The following is a 21,537-nucleotide window of genomic DNA, read 5'->3' as shown; positions in this document are numbered from 1 at the left end:
AAATTTCTGTTAAATTATTGACATAGAAGGGAAAATACTTTTCTCCTTTGAAGTTAACTAAAACCAAATGGGATTGTTTCCCCAAGGGAAAAGTAGGAGTTTAGTTATGATGCATCCCCTCCCAGAAATCTTTCAAATTATACATACTGTACCCTCTGTTTATATAAATATGAATTACATGATTGTGTGTACAGGGTCATTTGTAGTTCAAATGGAAATGCAGTGCTGCTAGGCAGAGGCTATGGAGAGAGTGAGGGGATTCTAGGATCTGCCATTTAACCCTTTTCAAACATGGTTAAGTGCCTTTGAGTAGATCTGCAAGAGAATTTTGGCCCAGCATCCTGTGGAAACACCCTGGTTTTACTGGTAAATCTGCATTTCTATGCAGCTTTAAATGAAAGGAGAGAGGCTGGTCGTTTTTCATTTACATGGTGTGCTCTGATTGTACGTTGTTGATGGTGACAACCAACAGTTTATGCTCTGCATTAGATTTGCTTATGTGTTCTCATCCAGCTGTGAAGTTCAAATTTTGCAAGGGATGTTTTCCCACATGCAGGATAACAAATTTGTCAGATTGACCTAAGGGTTGTTCTTTTCCAATTTGCCAGTGATTTCTTCTTCATTTCAGCTAACTTAATAATAGTTGGTTTAAACATCGTTAGGCCATAAATAAATAGACTTCTCAAATGTTTTTTCTCTGTCATACCATCGTGTCTCTCTGTGTCAGAGGATATACATATTTTGGCTGGATGTCTTTCTGTCTTTTAAATGGAGAATGTATCGAATTTAATTTCACCACAGGACATTCAGTTATGGTTTTGCTCTTATTGTCTATATCTTTGGACTTCATTTTTTTGCTGCCTTGTGTCCTGCAAATTCTCTAAGGAAGCTTAGAGAGAATTGATAGAGTTCCCTAATTTAGTAGCTCTGGGCAGTCCAAATATGATGCATATAAAGTAGGAATGTCATGACTATTGCCTTGTAGACAAAAAGTCCCCTCCCTCACAATTTGATCAGAGTTTTCCCAAAAGCCTTGCAAGCTTTGGGTAGTCTGTGGCCTCTTTGAGAGTGCCTCCTCTCCACAAAATTTCCCATTAGATGAACTTCTTCTACTGCATAAGGTAATTAATCATCATTGGATATGTGTGGTGTCCCCTAAAGGTTGTCAGGATCAGGCTAACGTATATGTTCTCTCCTCCTGAAATCAAGAGTTGGACTGAAGCCCTGGAAAACTGGTTGACATTGATTCGGAAATACTTCTCAGCCTGGGCAAAGTTAAGGCATCCAGCAAGAGCTCCTGAGCCAGTTCTTCTGATATCTTTTTGCAGTGTTGGTGCCAAGCAGGGTTCAGGGTTTGTCTGGTGTATTAAAACACATAATTCACTGCTCAGCTCTTGCGGGGAGTTCAATCCTTTCCACTGCATCTCCTTCAAAGAGGTTAGGAGAACTGCCCCTGCCTTGCTGGCAAACACAGGCTGACTGTAGAGTCAAATGCTCCTAAAACCAGCAACCTATACTTCCAGATTTGCTGTGGGCAACAGAAGGACTTCTGTCTTACCAAAGATACTTGGGACTTGTTACTGGCAAGGGAGTGTTGGGCAAGTGGCTTTTTCCACTGCTTCTGATCTCTTCACTGCTGCATGTCCTGTGGTCATTCTCCGCTCTTTGTAAATCATTTTAGATGGTACCAAGGGACATGTTTACCTTTCCATTAGCAGTGAATTTGCCAGAGGCACATTCATAATGGCCTGTTAATAAAAAGCAATGCAGGTGGATACAGTTTCAGAAAGCAAACGCTTGAATTAGATACACAGGTATCAGTATTGGATTCACAGGTATCAGTATCTATTGACCCAACACTATATCTCTTCTGGTCTCACCTCAGGTAATGTTAGAGCCAGCAAGGTCAGTAGGTTTTGCCAGTTGAAATGGAAACAGGGCAGTTGTATCACCTGAAATTTGTAGCAGCTTCTCGCATTTGGAGATCACTCTTGTTTTTTTGACAGACAAAGCTATGTAACTAATACAGAGGGTTTGCTTCCTGAAAGTCAGTTTTCCAGATGCTTTATTCATGTAATCCTAAGAATCTTAGCCTCAATATGCCTCCACTGAGTAAAACACCTGGGCTGTTTATAGGGTGCAGGCATCATTGCAAACAGTATCACACTTCCAACCCAAATGATTCTATGATTCTCTTCTTCCCTCTTTTGCTAAAGGCAATGAGAAATCTGCTTTAGGCTTCTAAGCTGTTTTGAGGTTGCCTAATGAAAGTTATAGGCTAAGAGCTGTACACCATTTTTAAAGTACTGGCCTGTTGAGAATATGGATTGCATTTTGTGACTCTCTGTGTGCAGAGTTTGCAGCATTAAATAAGAAGTATGAGTATAAGCTGTCCAATGAATAACTTATGCTGGAAACAAGAGTGTTCCCAGTACTAGCGCTCTGAGCTTCTGGAACAGCTTTCCAATAAGGCAAGAACAAGCTCACTAAATACTTGAAAGATGAATTAATAATAAATTAATGAACAGGACAGTACAAAATGAGTCCACCAGAAGTGTAAAACTCTGTGAGCTAGTCATGGTACTTGATCGTATGGATTATTTGTCTACTAAGTAATCAGTGATGCTCCGTGCTTAGCACCGTCCCTTTATGCCTAGTTATCACAGAGATATTGCAATGTGAAATTTGAGCACAATGGGAGAAATCAAGCCAAGCTGCTAAGCAAGATGATATTCTATCAGTTATCACTGTCTATACTTACTGTAGCAACAGGGTTATAGGGCTGTGTTACCTAGCCAAAACCATAACACAGAAAATAACTTGATTATGTGAATTCTGTCAGTGTTCATATTGGTGTTATCCAGCATCTTCAGATCACTCCCCTACTCCAATCTTCATGTTTTATATAATGGCATTAAGCTCCATCTGCAGCCCAATATTCAGCCCCCTCTGTTGCTCCCAGCTCAAACCCACACATTCTTGCACTCCAAACTCAGCTCCAGTACCCATGGTGATGTTCAGCTTCAGTCCTCTGAAATCCAGCTCACCTTCTCCCCTTTACTATCTTTCTGCAACCCTTTGTATCCTGCCCAGTCCCCTCCAGCTCCAACCAGGCAAAAACTAAGACAAGGTTGTCTTGGTCAGTAAGGAGATGTTAGGAAGAACTACAGTAGGTTGGAAATAGAGAAAGATCCAGCCTTTAAAAAGTAAGATCTGAGCATTTAACAAACATTTTCACGTTTGCACAGTAGCATGCTGAGCCTTAACTCTCATCTCCTTCATTATTTAACTTTACAGCTTTAATGGAACGTTCTCTTAATGAGCTACAGTAGAAGTAATTACTTCTGGCTGGGTATTTATCAATGGTAATTTAAATGTTGTTTGTCCTTTGTCAGATTTGTGCATTAATTTAAAGCTCAGTTTAGTTCTTAAGACTGAATTGGTGGAAAAGGCAGTGAGAAAAGCTTCAAGTTCATGAAATTTCTTGCTCAGTTTAAGAGTAAAAATACTGTTTTTTATATTTGCTAACACATAAAAATCTTAACCTGGGCTGGGAAAGTCAAAGAGGGTTCTCTCTGTGATCTACGTGACCCTATTGTTCAAGCTGCAGTTTGTGCATCTGCATTTTCTAAAAGAGAAATTTTCAGCTTGTGATGATCAGATCTTAGGGACTTCACATACAGCTTCTAAGCCTCTGGGAAAAGTAACTAAGAAAAGTGGGTTTGCTATTAGGCTTAAATTTGCTTGCAGAACTGCACTTTTCCTAGTGGGGAAAAAACAAAACAAACAACAAAAAGCCCCAAATGCAACAACAAAACAAAACAGAAAAAAAACCAAAAAAACAAATAAACCCAGGCCAAATCTAACAATCTGCAAATTTAAAAACCAATTTAAATAGTATGCCTAAATTTTATACTACAGTCATGTGGATGTTAACAGCCAAAAGACTAATGGACTTTACACAGCTGTTACTGGGGAGAGATGTGGGATTTTGTAGATGCACCTGATGGTGTACTTGGGCTTGCAGTTGTATTTAGCCTGTGTAGGGCTGCTTCTGTGCTGGAGTTTAGAAATACCTATCTGCTAACTCTTGCTTAACCATCAGTAAGATTCTTGTCATTGTGTGAATTACCTTTTCCCTTATACAGGTCTCATTAAATGGAAGTTGCTCCCATTCAGATCTATCACAGATAGGTGTTCGGGATGTATCTTACCAGAGCAGTCTCCAATAAGCTAAGCAAACTGTACTTAGTATTTTTATATAAACTGGTCAGAACAAATGCAGCTGATGTGTGATGGCTGGGAAACAGAATTACTGCAATGCACAAGCTTGCAAATACTTCAGTAAGGCAGAGGTCTGAGGTCTTAGATGAAATCTTTGCATCTTCCAACTGAAATTATCCACTGAATGTATGTTTCTGTAGAATTAGGTCCTTCTATAAACATAGTATTTAAATTTATATATTTTTTTTTTTTTTTTTTAATTCAATGGCATTCTTCCTCACAAAAGTTTTCCTAGGCAGGGGCTGTTGAAAGAAGTGGGTGTGCACCGCTAGTAGACTTGAAGTATCTCATCCAGCTGACTGACACGCTTTGAAGGGAAGAGCTCTTTGGAGTCCTTTGCATCGCTTCAGTGCACTTTTGAGAAAGTGTCTGTAGAAAAGGCAAATGCTGAATATCTAAAAATGCTGTTAGGTTCACAGTCTCTTTTGTGTACATATGCACGCACACAGAGTTTACAACAGCAAAACCTTTATCTTGCTGCAAATTGCATTCTTAACCTACAGGCACCTGGTTTATGTGAGCTCTAGGTTTGCAAACTTAAGGTGGCAAACCCATTTGAGAATGTGATCTAATCCCTCATTATTTGCAACCTTGCTTTTTCTTTTTTCAGCTTATTAAATTGGCAGCTTTTTAAGGCAAGCTTGAAAACCAAGAAACCTTACATTGACTTCAGCTAATGTAGTGCCAAGTGCAAAGAGACTTAATTTGAATGGACCTTGAACATGTGCTGGCAATGTTAGCAAGGGACTTTGCTAATATATAGTAATCCAAGATGACTACAACCTATAATCAGTCAGAGCTGTCAACAGGAAAATAGTGAGATAATTTGCAAACGACGTTATGCTGGGTTTGGGAAAGGAAGTGAAAAAAGACCATCATTTGGTCTGTTCTGCAGTGGACCGAAAGGCCAGATATACTAAAAGTGAAACAAAGGAGGACTGTTTATTGTGTCAGTTAAATATGCTAAGTTATTAGTTTGAATATAGTGATAAAAGTGATTGTATTTTGAGGATATCAATTTGCAGTGGCAATGAGTAAAAAGGCACCTTTTAAAACATACTAAAGCGCTTGTTGCATGGAGATAAACTCACGTATGTGGGATTTTCTGAAGTTCTTAAATTGCCTGACTCCTATTTAAATTGATGAGAAATCCTGATGTAATTTTGGAAATTCTTCTAGTGCCTCACAGCATGTTTGGTCTTTTAATCTGTTTAAAAATCCAGCCTAAATGACTGAACTAATGTTATTTCACCTACTTATTTACTACCTGAGGGGAATAACTTATAATTTTCCTTTGGATTTTAAGTTTATGGCTAATATTCACAGAGGCTGCAGTCACTATACAGGTGTCAGAGGCTACCAGGACAGGTATCCAGGTGAAGGAGCAGTGGTGTACTCAATGTGATTTGGCCATGGGGTCAAAGGGAGGAGGGCTGTGAGGTGCTCACCTCTCTCACAAATGAGGGATGGAGACTTTTGAGTCCACTCCTGAACAAACAAGAAAACCACAGGCAGCCCCAAACAGGACCAGCAAAGCTTTTAGGTAAGGGGCAATAACAAGGGGAAGCTGTGGACACAGTTTTTCTGAACTATTTTGAGGGCAGGCTGTGATTTCAGTAGCTGTTTTTGTTGAACCAGCTCTAATAGCTGCCAGTGCATCTCTGGCAATATCCACACTCAGTTTTTTCTCCTCCTTCAGTCCCTCTAGCTCTTGCATTGATTGCATCTTATTATTCTTCTGCAACTCTTCCCATTCTCTCTTCCATGGAAAAGATTCAAAACTTTTCATAAAGTAGATAGTTCATTTGCAGTGCTACCATGACCTAGGATGTTTCACTTGTGCAGTTACTGTTAATTTAAATCAATCAGCTGTTAATTTCAATTCCACTAAAAGCATACCTACTAATTGTTACAACAACTGACAAATATTAGTAAATTTAAATTTTGTCATTTTTCCCAGCAAAAATAGTTTGTGCACAGCCAATGAAAATGGCGATTAACAATGTTAAATGCATTTAAAGTTATGACACAAAGGACTACGGTAGCTGATGCACAGCTAAAACTAAAGACAACTTTCCATTTTAGTAAACAAACAAAGCGAACTCTTTGTCCCAATATTTTCCATGCTGCTTTCTTTGAAGACAGAAATATCTGGGAAATCCTGTGAAAGCAGAGTGCACAAAAGCATGTTATTGAATATTTTCTTTTCCTGTCCTTGTGGGAAATATGCTATGGAGTTGGGGGAGTTGTAAGATTATGGAGCCTCAGATAGGATCTGCAGAAACGAATGGAAGTTTGAGGGACAGGGTGTTGGGAAGAGGTAGACCTCAGGGAAGGGGGTGGAAAGGCTCAGTCCTGCAGACTTGTGCTACTTCCTACACTGGCAGCAATACTTAGTCCTGTTTGCTCTGTTATTTTGGGCAATAAAGCCCATGTCAGTTTTGGAAAGGGCCTGGGACATGAGACAAGTAGCTGTATGACAACTGCTGGAAATTATCTGGGAGCAGGGAAGTGGTTGACCTTTTTCTTTTCGTATCTTGACTGTTCTTTGGAGACCAGTGTTTTCATGGATCGTGCATGTCCTTGATTTTCCCACTGAGCCACATGTCCAGAACTCATATCATCTCCTTTGGAGGCATGTTCACCAACAAGTGGACAAAACTACCTAATAACTGTCAGAGTAGTTAATAGCTTACCAAACACATATTTATTTTTGTATCATTGGTCAGGAAATTTTATATAGAGTCTATACCTGTTTGAAACACATCAAGAAAAAAATATTTGCTTAAGAGCAAGAAGTGGAGGACTGTAGGCTCTCTCTTACAGAAATCCTCCTGGTGTTTTGGAAGTCCTTTGGTGGGACATAAAGGGAAGTTTTACTTAGTTCTTGCTACTACAATATGCTTAGCATGTCTTAGCTGATTTAATTCACGCATGGCTTGAACTAAAACCCCATCTCTGTGAAGAGACCTCATGTTGCAACTGTCCTTCACGGCACAGAATGTTGTGCACTCTGACTTAAACAGCCAAAGATTTTATTGATGACACTGTGGCACAGACAACATCCAAGCCTCTATGTAAAGGAAGTAGTTGATCAAGGATATATCTAATTATTCATTTGTTAGCAGCCTGGTTTGTTCTCATGCTTTCTTGGATCTGGGTTACAGTCAGATATTGAAGATGATGATGATTGTAGGGTGAACTGGGAATACAAAGCACTTTCACCACATTGGCTTCAATATGTTGACATGTTATAATTATTATAGTATATTCATTGTCAATAACCTGCTTAAATGTTTGAGAACAAAGTGGTGTGGTTATATAGAACATTGTATAAGAAAACAGAGCTCTCAAGATCCCTTTCAAGCACTGCTGTTGTCATCTGCAATCCCCTTTGATCCCAACCACATATCCGCATAGTAGCTCTGAGGATCTGTGAACCATGTCTCCCTTTCTCCCTGTTTCAGATTGTGGCTGATGCTCGTTAGAGCAGCTCAGAGTATCTCTTTGAAGAACCATGGTGGTGACAGTGGCTGATCAAAACCCAAATGCTTAAGAATCTTGGTGGGGGGGAGGAAGTCCATATGTCAGAATCCTGTCACAGCTTGAAACTGTTATTGGAGGAAAATAGGCTAACATTTAGGGCACTGGTTAGGAATCAGGAAAGCCAGATTCAGCTTTCAGTTTCCCATCTAACCATGGAAGAACTGTTTCATTCTCCCTGTTCTTTAGCTTTCAAGGTGAAAATGGGTCTTTTATTCTCACAGAGGCTTGTAAGTATGATTTCATCAAGTGTTGGAGCAGCTAGGCACTCTGATGATGGTAGGAGCTCAGATGGGTGCGATTGGAGGCACAAGGTGGGGATGTCCTCTGGTGCGTGAGTGATTCAGCCACAAATGATGCCTGTTGGTAGGACCAGGTGCTTACTGCTTGTCACTTCTGAGAGCTTCAATGTCAGAGCAAAGAGTGTGGTAACTTAGCAAGTCACATAGCAGTCACCTGGAAGACCACACTGAGCCTTACCAGCAGTAGCAGCTCATCTCAGCATGTAATTATAACACAGTACTAATATGAAGAGTTGCTATGGGAAAGCAGGCCTTACTCCATGGATTACAGAGACTCTCACCAGGTCTCTAATGTTTATATTGGACAATTTTGTAGATCCAACAAGGTGGGGAGGATGTGAGCTGGAAACTCCTGCTCTGCTGCGTTGGCCCCATGATTTATTAATTTACGGTTCCTGTAAAATGCTGTTGATGGCTTCAAGTCTAAAAAACATTTTTTGGGGTGTCATATGGAGGAATTATGTTCCCCTGGAAACATTGAAGGCCAGGTTAGACAGAGCTTTGAACAACATGATGTAGTTGAAAATGTCCCTGCTCATTGCAGCGGCAGTTGGACTAGATGACCTTTGAAGGTCTTTTCCAACCCAAACTATTCTATGATTCTATGATTTTCAGTTATGGAAGCTTGTGAAAGAACGGGCACTGTCTGAGTCTAGAAATCCAAGCTGAGTTCATACTACAGACAAATAACTTGAAAATGAATATCAGATATTACTGGTGGGAGGAAAGCACAGAAGTCAAGGCTGTCATTTTGAGATGTTTCTATAACATGAACCTGCAATTAACATTATACATAACTTTTTGCCTCTTCAAGTGTGAAACTGAAGGGCAAATACTAAAAAAGCTTCCTAATTATAGTGCTCAGATGTGCAGAGTGTTCCTGACATTAACCTGACTTAAAGAAAGAGTCTATAATATCTCTACGCCTTTTTTCTTGGAAAGGGTTCTTCTGATTGCCAGTGTCAGAGTCTGACTTGCCCAAATGAAGTGACCTCCCAGTAGCTTTGGGTCTCAGTCCAGGCAGCCAGCCTCGAGTCCTCATCTTGCCAAGGAGTGTTCCCCATGGCCAAGGTTACTGCTGAATGAAGCCACAGTTACTGCTGAAAGACCTGTGTAGGGAAATAAATGGGCTTTCACGTAAACTTTTTTATGGTGTGACCTTTAGAGCTGCTCTGTGAAGACGAGGCTATGTAAAAATACGATAGACATGATAAAAATAACTTGTCATTTCTATTTTTAGGGAAGGAATTGAATATTTGTTTGCAGATTCCAGCCTCGTAGCACCCTGAATCCAAAACTGAGGCCTTTTGGCCCTTTCGTGAAGCAAACATTAATTTAAAATGTACATCTGGCACAGTGCAAAGAGAGAGCATTCAGCATCTGTCATATTCCATTATCTTGCCTTGCTGCTGTTAGGCTATTATTAGCATTTAAGCTAAATATATCTTCCTGCAGGCTGCTATCCATACTACCTTTTTCAAGTATCCATTCCTTTTATTGCCACAAACTGTTCTGTATATTACATAAATGAACCAGGAACATCACTTGATGGACTGTTATCATATTTTATTTCTTTATTTTACTTTAAATGAGAGGAAAGAAAACTTGCCAAATGTTGTTGTATGGTTTGAAGAAAATGAAATGCATTTCCCTGTCGTTTTGGGTGAGGGAAGTGAACAGAGGTTTTCCTAATGCAGATCAGCTGCAGGCATTTGGTTCCACACTAGCAAGGGCCCATATGCTGTCACTGGTGTATAGGTTTTTTCTTGGGGCTGTAAGCCTCTAGAATGACTGTTTATTTCCTTTTAAGCTGTCTTTTATAATTAATTATCTGCCTCCTCTATCTCTTCAAAGCTGAGTGAAATAAAGACATCGTAAGGGACTAGAATTACTCTAAACAAGAAGTTAGCTTAGAAATGTTTCCCTCTCAAGTAGAATGCTGTGTTCCCACACAGCACTCAACCTGCTTTGCCCAGCAGTTAGAAAAAACTGCCCCAAACCTTTCGAAATGAGTCGTGTTTTTTAATTCATATCAGCACAGATCGTAGCTGCTTGCCCAAGAGCGGTGCCCCTCCCTAGGCTGCCACGAAGGATGCCCTTCATGGGCAGCCAAGTTGCATCACAGTTTGGTGGGCACTCACACTTACATCTGTGCCTGTACACCAAGCAGTGCCACCTTCTGTTCCTAGGTCCTGGGACAGGATAGTCCACATGGTTGAACACAGCAGTCTCGGGCATTATTTTGGGCTGGGCCTGGTAGCACTCTCTCAAGTGGTTCCCAAGGTAGGTGGATGCTAGTGCAGATAGGCAGCAGTCCTGGGGAATAAGGGAGCAGTGGTGTGGACATGAGCCTTCCCTGCCCAGGGGGTCAGTCCCAGAAAGCAGTCTCCACAACATTTAACTTCAAAGCAGGGCAAAGGAGGGTATTGCAGCCCAAAGCTTGTCTGCAGGGGCAGTCCCACCACCCCAGCTCAATAAGCTAGAGGGTAGACACAGTGCTCTGGCTAGAAAGCCTGAGCAGAGCATCATGCTAATACAACTAGGCAGCTTTTAGTGTCTGAGCTGTGGCATTCAGAGTTATACCAAATATCGCAGAAGTGCCTGGAAATGACCTTTTTAATTGCTTGTTTCTGAGGCTAGTGGTTGTTGGGTTTATTTGTTTGACTGGTTTTTTTTGTTTGTTTCTTTTCTGGAAGAGTCCCCTGGCACAGACAAGAGTAAGCTATTTGAAGCTGGATTTGTGTCAGTCTGACAGCAAAGGCCCAGTAAGGTGCAGAGACCTTGTTCTCTGAACCTGATCAACTCCCTCCTCTCCCCAAAACTCCTCTGGGCTGAGCTGCCTTCTCAGTGCAGTAAGGTACACACCAGAGGTACTTGGTTTTAAGCTAATCCTATCTTGTAGCTGACATTATTTATTTATTGTTTTACATTATTTATTATAGTACAGTACTTGTTAAATATGAAAACAGTACCAATACATTACGGGTTACTCTTTCTGCCCCGTGCAAGTCACCCTTTCACATATGAGCAAAGACCCACATGGACCCAGAGCAGATCAGCTGCTGAATCCTTCCCAAACATCTTGCAGGGGCTGAGGCTGCCAAGGGCCCAAGGGCAAGTCTTACCTGCTTTACAGTGTCATGATTGCAAAGCTGCACCCGCAGTCATGCTGACCTGCGTGGGTGAGCTAGCTGGAGGGAGCAGTCACGCTGCGTTACAGCTCAGTCCCAACTGGTTTTCCCAGTTTGAGCATCAGCAGCCATAACCTCTCAGCCTCCCCGACTCGGGGGTCAGCAAGGTCTGGGCTGCCGGCATCCCACAGGAAGGATGGAGGCTTTGGAGCTTGTGTGCGAGCTGGCCGAGACAGAAAATTTGAGCTCTGCCTTGGGCCAACTGTGCAACAAAGACAAGCCTTGCATTACAGGCGTGCTGTTGCTCTGGAAACTGGAAGCCTTCCATAAGCAACGCAATTACTAGCTGGTTATCACTTTTGCTTCACCAAGGAGGAGATTTTGTTAATTTAGAGAAGGCTAAGAACACAGAAACAGATTTTTTTTTTTTTTTTTTTCCACAAGGCTTCCTCCTGGTAGCCTTTAAAGAAAACACATTTGTTTCTCTATGATCACCATAGGACATACCTCCAGAAGGCAAATGTATGAAATCTTTTCTATCAGCCTCTACACATTTCCTGTAGAAAGAAAAAAATTACTCTCTTTGCTGAGTTACCTCAGCTTTAGCTGGCATGGAATCTTGTTTAGTGCTCAGTAGCAGCTGCATCTCTTCAGCTTAAATTGATATGTGGCTGTCACTTACCTCAGCTCTTCTCCTGACTTGTTAACAGAATTATTATTGCAATGTGCACCTCTTAAATCTAAACGTTAAGTAGTATTTGTGAACAACTCTTCTCCCCTTTCCTCCTGGCTGAATTAGTTCCTTTAAGGAGCTAATCTGTAAGGCTATAAGCCATGACAGTAAGTACAGGTGTTGAAAAATATCCTCTTTGGGGGATGAGGGGATGTCTTCTTCCTGAAGTATGAAAGCAAAGTCTCAGCTACGAGACAATAGGGTTTAAATTTTTTTTAAGCTGCTGCAGTTCTTGATATCTAAAAATGCCTTTATAGACTTGCTGCCCTGTGCAGCGTCTTCTGAGACCCTGTGTTTTCCTAAAATACCTGTGTTTGGGTTGGCACTGTTTGAGGTGCCTTTTAAAGTGAATATGAATGAAAGGGAATGGTGTCTACTGAATGTCCCTAAGCAGCAAAGAACTGTAGGAAATGTGTTTTATCCCCGAGAGTCTGAGGAGCCCACAAGGCAGAAAACCCCTTGGTGGCAGCTGTGCTTCAAGAAGGGGGTACGGTGACAGCAGGGAAGCCTCTGAGATTGCCAAGGATGGGAGAAGGCACTGAGCTGCCCATCACACTCCCTGCAGCAGGCAGATGTCTGTCGGGGTGGGATGGGTGTGAGGCCGCTTGCCTTTCTGGTACAAAACAGCAACTGAGCACAATGCAGCAGGGAAGGGTCTCTGACATTTATTTTTGAAGGGTGTTCAGAGACCACTGCCTTTGAAGACTTGCCCCTGTGTGCAAATAGGTGATGGAAAGGCAGTCTCAGTACAGCCGCCTCAATGACGGGATGCTGGTGGGAACGGAGTTTGTATTTTCAAACTTAAATAATCTGTCAGTCCCTGCTGTGGCCTCATGCTATTTGGGTCTATCCCAATTTTATTGAAAAGTGTTGTTGAAAAGGCATATTTTGCACACTGGTCAAAAGGTCAGAACAGCCCTTGTCAGAGTTACTTTAAATAAGATTTCAGAACTTCTTTTTTTCTAGTTTAGTGCTCTCCAGGATATTTACTAATCCCACTCTGTGATATTTGTTAGCAATTTTAGCAGCTGATATTTCCTTAATTATTATCACTGGTCTTGCTTAGTTTTAGGTTTTCTTGTTTGCTATTTATTTGTTTTTTCTGTTCCAAAACAAAAGGTGATGACTAGGCCCTTGTATCTCAAAAATATCACTTTTCCTTTGCATAAAAATGTGTAGTATCTGGAGGAAAACATCTGAACCCTGTCCTTATCACACTGAGATAGAAATTATTCCCTAATTCTAGTAATCTTGCGAGTCTTCCCCTTTCCAAGAAAACGTGAAGAGTTAAAACAGAAACCCAGGTGTGTTGGGCATACAGCTTTATAATTGATAGATAGTTTGGATTAAAATCTTCCTAAACCTATAAAGCATAACTCCCATTTGATAACACATGGCACATTTTGAAGTTATAAATAGCATTTGAAAACATTCGTGTTTTTCCAGCTTTCCAGGTTCTCTACTCAATTGCAATGGCTTTTACAAGCTCAGGGAGCTCACTGTTTGACATACACACTGGCACAAGGGCAGAAATGACAGCTCCTACAAGCTTTGAAAGAACTTACAATGCTTGAAAGAGGGCTCCTCAGTTAATTTTCTAAGGCTTAAAGCTGAACTGCCCTAACAGAAAAGCTTTCTGCTTCCATGTGGCTCTGTGCAAAAAGAGCAAATGTAAATTAATTGTTAAGCAAAAATGTAAGCCAGAGTTACGGTTACTAATCCATAGCTATTAATTTCAAGCATGAGAACTTAAATCCAGATAAAATACATGAAAATGGAGTGTCTGGTAAAGATCTACATATAGACTCCACTTTACCTCTTCATCCTTTCCCAACCTTAACCCATCATACAGGCATCTTGACATTCACTCATTATACCTCATGTGAGCCCAAAGGTTATGATTTACTTGCTAAAGCCACAGTCTTCCAGTTCATCCTCACATTAAGAGCTACCCCAATCAGTACTTAATTTTTTTCTGCTCAGTACACCAGACAGCGTACGCAGGGGGACACCAGCTCGCCAGCCAACACCAGTCGAGGATGGTGTGAGGACCTCTCCTCCTCTCCTCGTCTCTTTTTGTAGCATTCATGTACTCGCAGCCAGGTCCCTCTCTAGTTTTCGTGGTTCAGAAGAAATTCAGTTCTTTCTCTGAGAGTCCACTGGAGGACACAAACTCACGCAGCCTAGATGGCGCACTGTGTCTTTTGTACTGGTATGATGGTTACAGAGCAGATGTGGGCACATCTGCACAGTGGCAGAAAGTCTGACGGCAGCGCAGGTCTGCCCCAACCCAGCTTATATGGACTACAAGATGCGTCTTTGCTACTCTTGTTACCTCTGGCAGCTCTATGCAGGCTAAAGGTAGACACATTTCTACATTTACTGATGCTTTCACTTTTTATATGTGGAATTGCGATTGGCGTAACTGCCTTTCCATTTTACGGAGCAGATTTTGCTGTTGCCCTTTCATAGGCAATGATGTACTTTCCTCAGTTTTAAACAGAAAAAGCATTGCCAGCAAAACTAAAATGAAAAGCAAATACCATGAAACGACTCAGTAATGATATGATATATTAATATTTATTTAATTGCTGCCATTTCAGGTCACTTCTCTCAATACTTGATACTGTTGACTTCGAATAAACTTGAAGCTATAATTGTTCGCACATAAGTATATCGTTGATAGGGTGGAGATGGTGGCCAGGGTTGGAACAGAGTTGGAATTGTCTACGAAATGCATACAGGGACTTATTTCACTTTTAACTGTTTGCTTTTGCAAGGAGAGCGGTTCAGTCATCTTCTTGAATTAATATTTATAACCACTTTCAAAAAGTGTTCTGATCTGGGAAATAATCATTTCATATTTTTAGATGAGATTTCTGAGTAAAGAAAGTAGTGGTTTGGTATGTGCAAATAAGATGATGTTACTATTTTTCAACTGTACCTACCTGCAGTGGAGAAAGTAAGTTAGGCAAGTGAAAGGAAAAATTTGAGCTTTCATAGCAAATACTGTTTTTAGCCTGCTTCAGCCTTTGAACTAAGATTATACTCAACCACTTTTTCCCATTTCGCAAGCAGACCTTGGAAACCAGTACACTAAAATTAGGAGGCATGTTTGCATTGTTAACCTCTCCAAGTGCACCACTGCAAATAGTCCATTCCAGCTATGTCATTATTGTACAACATAGGGTGTGTGGTTGTTTTTTCTTTCCAGAAAGCAAACGTCATTCTTTATTACTTTACAACTCTTCCACGTTGCTTTAAAAAAGTACCAGCCTTTGCTTGGCAATATGAGTGCAAAGACAGAAGCTGCCCTTACTGCAGTGTCCTTGCTGACCCTGTAAGCACAGGAGCCTGGGCTTGTCACAGGCGCTTTGGAAAGTTTGTCTCTGGCAGACGGAAGTTCAGCTGGAGGGAAGGTGGGAATTCAAAGTTATAAAAATCAAGCCTATTTTCTGTTTTCAGGAGGTAGAGAAGAGATCACTAGAATAGTAAGTTCTATGCTATATTCAAAAGTATGTTATTAGTCCTGAAAAAAATTAAATCAATGGTGTACCATTCTATTAGTCGTGTAATCCTGGTGCCTGGGAAGATATATATCTAAGAGTATTGACAAAGGTTTTGCATATACCTCCTCATGAATACAGATGGGAGGACATATTTTAAGGTGTAGTAGTAGACTCTTTTTTTTTTTTTCCTGAAAGCTCCCAGCTGATGTTAAATTACCTCTTTACCATTTCAGTGCTTCATATGCCTGGAACTGCTCCTCACAACTTGTGCATAAAACAACCAAGAGACCTAATTTGCTTAAATAAGGGCGAGGAACAATTTGCTAAATTAAGACAACTGAAAACTCAATGAATCATTTTCAACTAGAAACAGGTAGTCCAGCTTTTAATTGCATACAGCCTAAACACTGGCACTGCCACAAGAAATTAACTGCTGTAGCTAATCACTCCTGGCACCACGCTGCACTTTGGGAGTCCTGTGGGGTACGGGCTCCATTCACAGCTATGTGTACAATACGTTCCCCACCAAGCACTGAGCAGGTGTGGGGTTTTGAACACAGACTGAAGTTTGGCTTACAGGCAGAAAATTAAATAAGGATTTTTCTGGGGAAGGTGGGGAAGGTAGGAGACCTCTTTGATATTTTTTTTTTTTTTTTTTAATAGAACAAGAAAATTAAAAAGAAATTATTGCTAGCATGCCAATGAGGGAAACTTCCAGGAACAGACCCGAGTTTCCCCACTTTGCCACCAGGTGTCCGCCATGAGCAGGGAAATCTCACGACCTGAACAATTCCCAGAAGCCGGTATCCACAGCATTTTTGAAGGTATGACAGCGAAAGGAAAGTTTGAGTGTAAGTACATATTACCGCAGAGTTTTGGATGGTGGATATGCTATGAAGGCTCTTTGGCAAGTGAAAAATTCTGCTGGTAGCCCTGCAATATATGCTTAATTAACTCTTAAACCTTGTATGTCATCCTGCAGCAGTTGCCGAATACAGAGCTTTTGTATCCTTCTAGGCTCTTAGATATTCTGCTCTCCTCCGATGTCTTAAAATCCTCTACAGACACTTGCCCTTTCAGATGGCAGGAACATCTGAAACCTGTTGCTGTAGGTGATCTCTGTAGGAAGACCTTATTCCTTCACCCCTCAGCAAGCTGCTGAGGGACACAGTGACTTTTCCAGGTCTGATAACTTCAGCTGAAACCCACAGTAAAGCATGCACATCTCCACGTGAGAGGCATTTCCAGAGATAAGTAGCGTATATCTCTGGGAAGCACTGCTGAAAAAAGTGAAAGACTGAAGTTAAACTTGACAAAAGATGCGATAGCTGCCCAGGGGCTTTGTGGAGTCTCCTACTTTGGAGACATTCACAACCCGCCTGGACGCCTTCCTGTGTAACCTCATCTAGGTGTTCCTGCTCTGGCAGGGGGACTGGACTAGATGATCTTTTGAGGTCCCTTCCAATCCCTAACATTCTGTGATTCTGTGATTAGCTACACATGAGGACTTACCTTAAGAATAAGGTAACTTAACAGGGAAGTACTGAAGGGTTTGCTGTGTGTCCCTGTCCCCAGACTGCATCAAACTCAGATGCCCAAATGCTGCCAACTGTTATTACAGCTGCTGCTTACTGCAGTAACCCCTGTGCAAATGGCAATATTTCAAGTATTTTTCTTTCAGAATAACATATAGGTGATACACCTTTGAGCATTAGAGAAGCAGAAGTGCCCAACAGCTGCCCTGGATTTTAATGCTGCCTGTTGCTAAACATGCACCACCTTTGCCTGACTTGAAGGGGAGCGGGGGACACTTTGGGTGGAACCGTTAATTCTTCAGAGATAACCATATAATGGGACACTTCCCTCTGTCGCTGTCAAAACAGGAAGCAGAGGCTACAAAGCTTCGGTGGAGGGAGTGACATGAACTGCACTCGAACAGGCTCAGAGACTGGGAAGCAGATAGCACAGAAGTGGCTGCTCTCTTCCCTCACCACCTGTGGTATAAATACCCATTTGGAAAATCTCCCTCACTGGCATCAGGGCTTCAGTGCTTCCTCCCAGTCTCCAAATGCCCCTCCTAAGGCAGCCATAAAATGTCTCCTTGGCCGGCTGAGAGGGATGCAGGACAGCTCGTGCATTGGGCTCTCCTTTCCCAGCTGGACCCCACACCACTTTGCAGGAGGAGAGAGGGGTGGTGCTCACCCCCCTCTCTGGGATTGAGCCCTCCTCTCCCCATTTAATCAAACCAGCCCCATTGCTCTGAGCTGATAAAAGTGGATAAAATCACCAGTAGTATAAAATTTTTCCTGGGCATTTCCTTCCCCAGTCCTTAGGGGATGACACAGATCTCTTTCATGAAGGTAAGGGGGTCCAATATAGCAAAGGGAGCATGTTGCGTCCATGCTGTCACATGCACCCTCACTTTCAAATTCCGAGTATCTTCACAAACTAAAAAATAAAAGGGACAGTTGCACAAGCGAGTTACATACTCTTCCCTCTCACACCTGTGATATCTATGTTCAAATCTCTTTAAAGATGCCTTTTTTCTTTCCAAAACAAGCTTTTAAATACCCAGTATTATGGTGTCCCTTGACTGGCGCAGTTAAAACAACTATCTGTAACCTTGCTTTCACATGAGCAAACATTTGGTGTAACCTCCACTTCTGAAAATAACATATTCTGTCTTGAATATTCTCAGCTGTGTCTCTGGGAAACTGAATACGAGCTTATTGCCAGGTTCTGATTCTAATAAAGTTAATGGAAATTTTGCCAGTGATTTCAAGTGGTCTAGATATTATCCTCAGGGCCAACTCCTATGAAATTGTCCAGTTCAAACCTAGAGCAATTGCACTGATTTCAGCGGGGCTAGCCTGGATTTACTCATCAAACATGAGCAAGATCCACAAAATCAGAGATCAGGATATGGAAGAGCTGCTTCTCTCTCAACATAACAGCCATTATTAGAGTGTTGGATAGTATGGTTTGTTTTTGTTTTTTTTTTTTCTCTTTTAGAAAAGAGCTGAAATCAGGACCTTTACTGCAGGAAGGGGTATGTTATGTTATAGCAGTGTAACATATTTCACAGTACACAGATGCAGATTAGTGTTTCATCCATAACAGTTGGTGCAGGGTACCTGGACCTAGCCATTTACCAGTGCTTCGTGCTCAGTTTTGCAAGACATTCCAGAAAAAAAAAAAAAAAAAAAAAAAGTTGTAGGGTGCTGTAACCAATTCAAATTAACTGTAAGACTTCTTCAGATTTAGAGTAGGTAGCACTCCATCTATTTTCAGGACAAATAACCTACATCTCCTAAGGGCTGGGAGCAAGTGGGGTGGCCAAAATCTTTCTTTTGAACAGAAACAAGCCAGCAGAGAGGCAAGCCTAAGGCGGCCGACGCCGCTGTTATTTTGTGGAGAGACGCTTCAGCGCAACAAACTGGTGACAACCGACGGGGCCGGCGCTCCTTAACCTGCTCCGCTGACCCTCTCAACAACCCGCCGGCCGGCCCGCCCGCCCCCGCGGGGCCGCGCTACCTGCGCCCTCGCCCGCTCCCCGCCCCGGAGGAGCGGCCGCCCGCCCCGCCGAGAGGCGGGCGCGCTGGTGATTTGCCTTCGCCGCCAGCAGCCTCGCTCCGTCCAGCCCGCGGGGACCGGGGCTGCCGCCGCAGGAGCCGCTCGCTCGCTCCCTGGCAAGAGAAAAAGTTTGCTGCTCTTCTTCCTGCTCTTCCTCGCCCCACAACAGAGCCCGCGGCCCGGCGCGGCTCCGCCGGGCAGGGGCATGGCGAACTGAGCGGCCGGGCTGCGCCGGGGGCGGCTCCGCCGCACCTGAGCGGCGGCGGCGGTGCGGGGGGGGCTTGCACCGCGGTGCCCCGCGGGCGGCCATGCGCGGCGGCGGGAGCGAGCGCTGAGCCCCTCTGGCCTGGCTGCCCCCCGCCGCCCCAGACGATAGCCGCCGCCGCGGGGGGGAGAGCTGGAGGGCGGCGGGGAGCCCCCGGGGAGAGGGGGAAGCGGGGACCTCGCCTGCCTCCGCCCGGCCGAGCGCCATGCCGCGGCGGCTGGCTTGGCTGTGCTGCTGCTGGGCGCTGCTGAGTGGCGCCTGCCGCCCCGCGGAGCCCGCGCTGCCCGCGGAGGGCGGGGAGCCGCCGCCACCCGCCGCCGCCTCGGGCTTCCTCTACCGGCGGCTGAAGTCGCACGAGAAGCGGGAGATGCAGCGGGAGATCCTCTCGGTGCTGGGGCTGCCCCACCGACCCCGGCCGCTGCCGCGGGAGCCCTTGGCCCCACCGCCGGGGCGCCTGACGGCGGCGCCGCGCTTCATGCTGGACCTCTACCACGCCCTGGCCGAGGGCGCGGAGGGCAGCGCGGGTGCGGAGCGGGGCGGCCGCCCGCCGCCCCCCGCCCCGCCGCCGCTGCCCAGCTCGCAGGACAGCGCCTTCCTCAACGACGCCGACATGGTCATGAGCTTCGTCAACCTGGGTGAGTGTCCGAGTGCGCGGAGCCCACTCATCCATCCAGCCCGGGGACGCTTCTTCCTCGGGGAGAGGAGAACCTCGGCGGTTCCCCGGGGAGGGCGGCGGGGTCGGGGCCGGCGGTCCGCGGGGATCTCCCGGACGGGACCCACCGCGGGCTGCGCGGGTTTTGGCCAGGAGGACAAGTCACTTCGGCGGTGGGAAAAACCTCCCATCCCTCTTGTAAGGTCAAAAAAGAAAAAAAAAAAGGTCCCGGAATATGAAACCCTAGAGATACAGATAAGAAAAGGACATGCCTTTTATTATTTTAAATAGTGTTTTTGCCCTCGTTATGGTGATAGCAATCAGAGCCCGTTATTCGGGATTAAATGCACCATGCTGTGGGTCCTGGGCAGCAGAGCCGGGGCCATACCGCAGCACAAGTTGCATTCATTCACTCCGTGCAAGGTCCAGCAAAGTACGAATGACTTTGGGGCTGGAGCAAAGTACATCCTACACTACTCCACAGTATCCCTGTCTCTTTTTTCTTTTTTTTTTTTTTTTTTTCAGAGGCACTCTGAGCTAGTGTGGCGATGAATATATGACTCTGTGTAGAATATTCTGGTGATTGAGCCAGGGACGTGATCAAACTCTGTATCGTGGAAATCTTGAAATATGTTAGACATCAACCTGCTCTTCAAACAAATCATACTGTCAGCATGTTACTGACATGAGGGGTTCTGAGGTGGGCATTTCACTGGGAAAGTCATTAAGCCTTTTACTTGAAGGAGCCTTGAATATTAGATTGCAATTATAAGGAAACAGTATAATTAGATTCAGCCTAATGCGGAGGACAAAAATATTTCAGTTGGCAAATTGCAGTTCATTTTTTTAGGGAATTCCTGCGAAGCTCAACTGTCTTAACCAGTCGGCCAAAAACTGCGTCTTTTCACTTAGTGCTTCCAGAGCTGCGCGTACAGAATGATGACACCTGCGAACAGCTTGTATTTTTTTTTTAATACAAATAGTTGTGCATTTCCTCATCTAGAGCAGCGATAGGTCACTGCAGTGGGAAGCTACCCGCACGGGTAGATGTGCTCCATAGCTTTGTAGCATGGTGTATACATTTAGAACACATTTAGCTCTAGTGACTGGGGCTGGGGGATTTTTGTACCTGATGAAGGACCCACAGGGGGTGAGAAGTGGCCCCCTTGCACTGTGGGTGTTTGTTGAAGGACTTGTTTATGTTGAAATCGAGGTGACTGCAGCTCCTGCAGGTACAGCTGAGGTACCTGGTGTCCACAGCACATAGAGCAGTGCAGAGTCCCGTGGGCACCGTATATCATGGATATGTTTGTCAGGGTCTCAGTGTTGGAGGTAGCTGTATGTAAGTAATCCTCATAGCACGTTTTATTTAAAGGATTATGATCAAGGTGCTTGCAAAGCGCTGGGTGGTTCCCAGAGTAGATGACTTCACGAAGAAATGTCAGCATGTGGTCTTTTAGAAAGTATTTAGCACCCTGCTTTATAAAGCACCAGGAGAGCAGTATTAGACAGTAGACCTGAACATTTTTGTTTGTTTTGAAAATA

General features: G+C 43.6%; 1 protein-coding gene across 1 annotated transcript in view; it reads left to right on the top strand.

The window, feature by feature from the left end:
- The first annotated feature begins 19,096 nt into the window (after positions 1 to 19,096).
- Positions 19,097 to 21,537, top strand: part of BMP6 (bone morphogenetic protein 6) — a 92,132-nt gene continuing 89,691 nt past the window's right edge. Inside the window, exon 1 of the mRNA XM_065052448.1 lies at positions 19,097 to 19,975. Coding sequence (XP_064908520.1) covers positions 19,546 to 19,975 — 430 coding nt within the window. The 5' untranslated portion in view covers positions 19,097 to 19,545. The remainder of the gene's footprint in view (positions 19,976 to 21,537) is intronic.

This window comes from Columba livia, chromosome 2 (genome assembly GCF_036013475.1).
Source record: "Columba livia isolate bColLiv1 breed racing homer chromosome 2, bColLiv1.pat.W.v2, whole genome shotgun sequence".
Classification (NCBI taxonomy): Eukaryota; Metazoa; Chordata; class Aves; order Columbiformes; family Columbidae; genus Columba; species Columba livia.
Note: the sequence above shows the minus strand (reverse complement) of the source record. Positions and strands in the feature narration are given on the sequence as shown.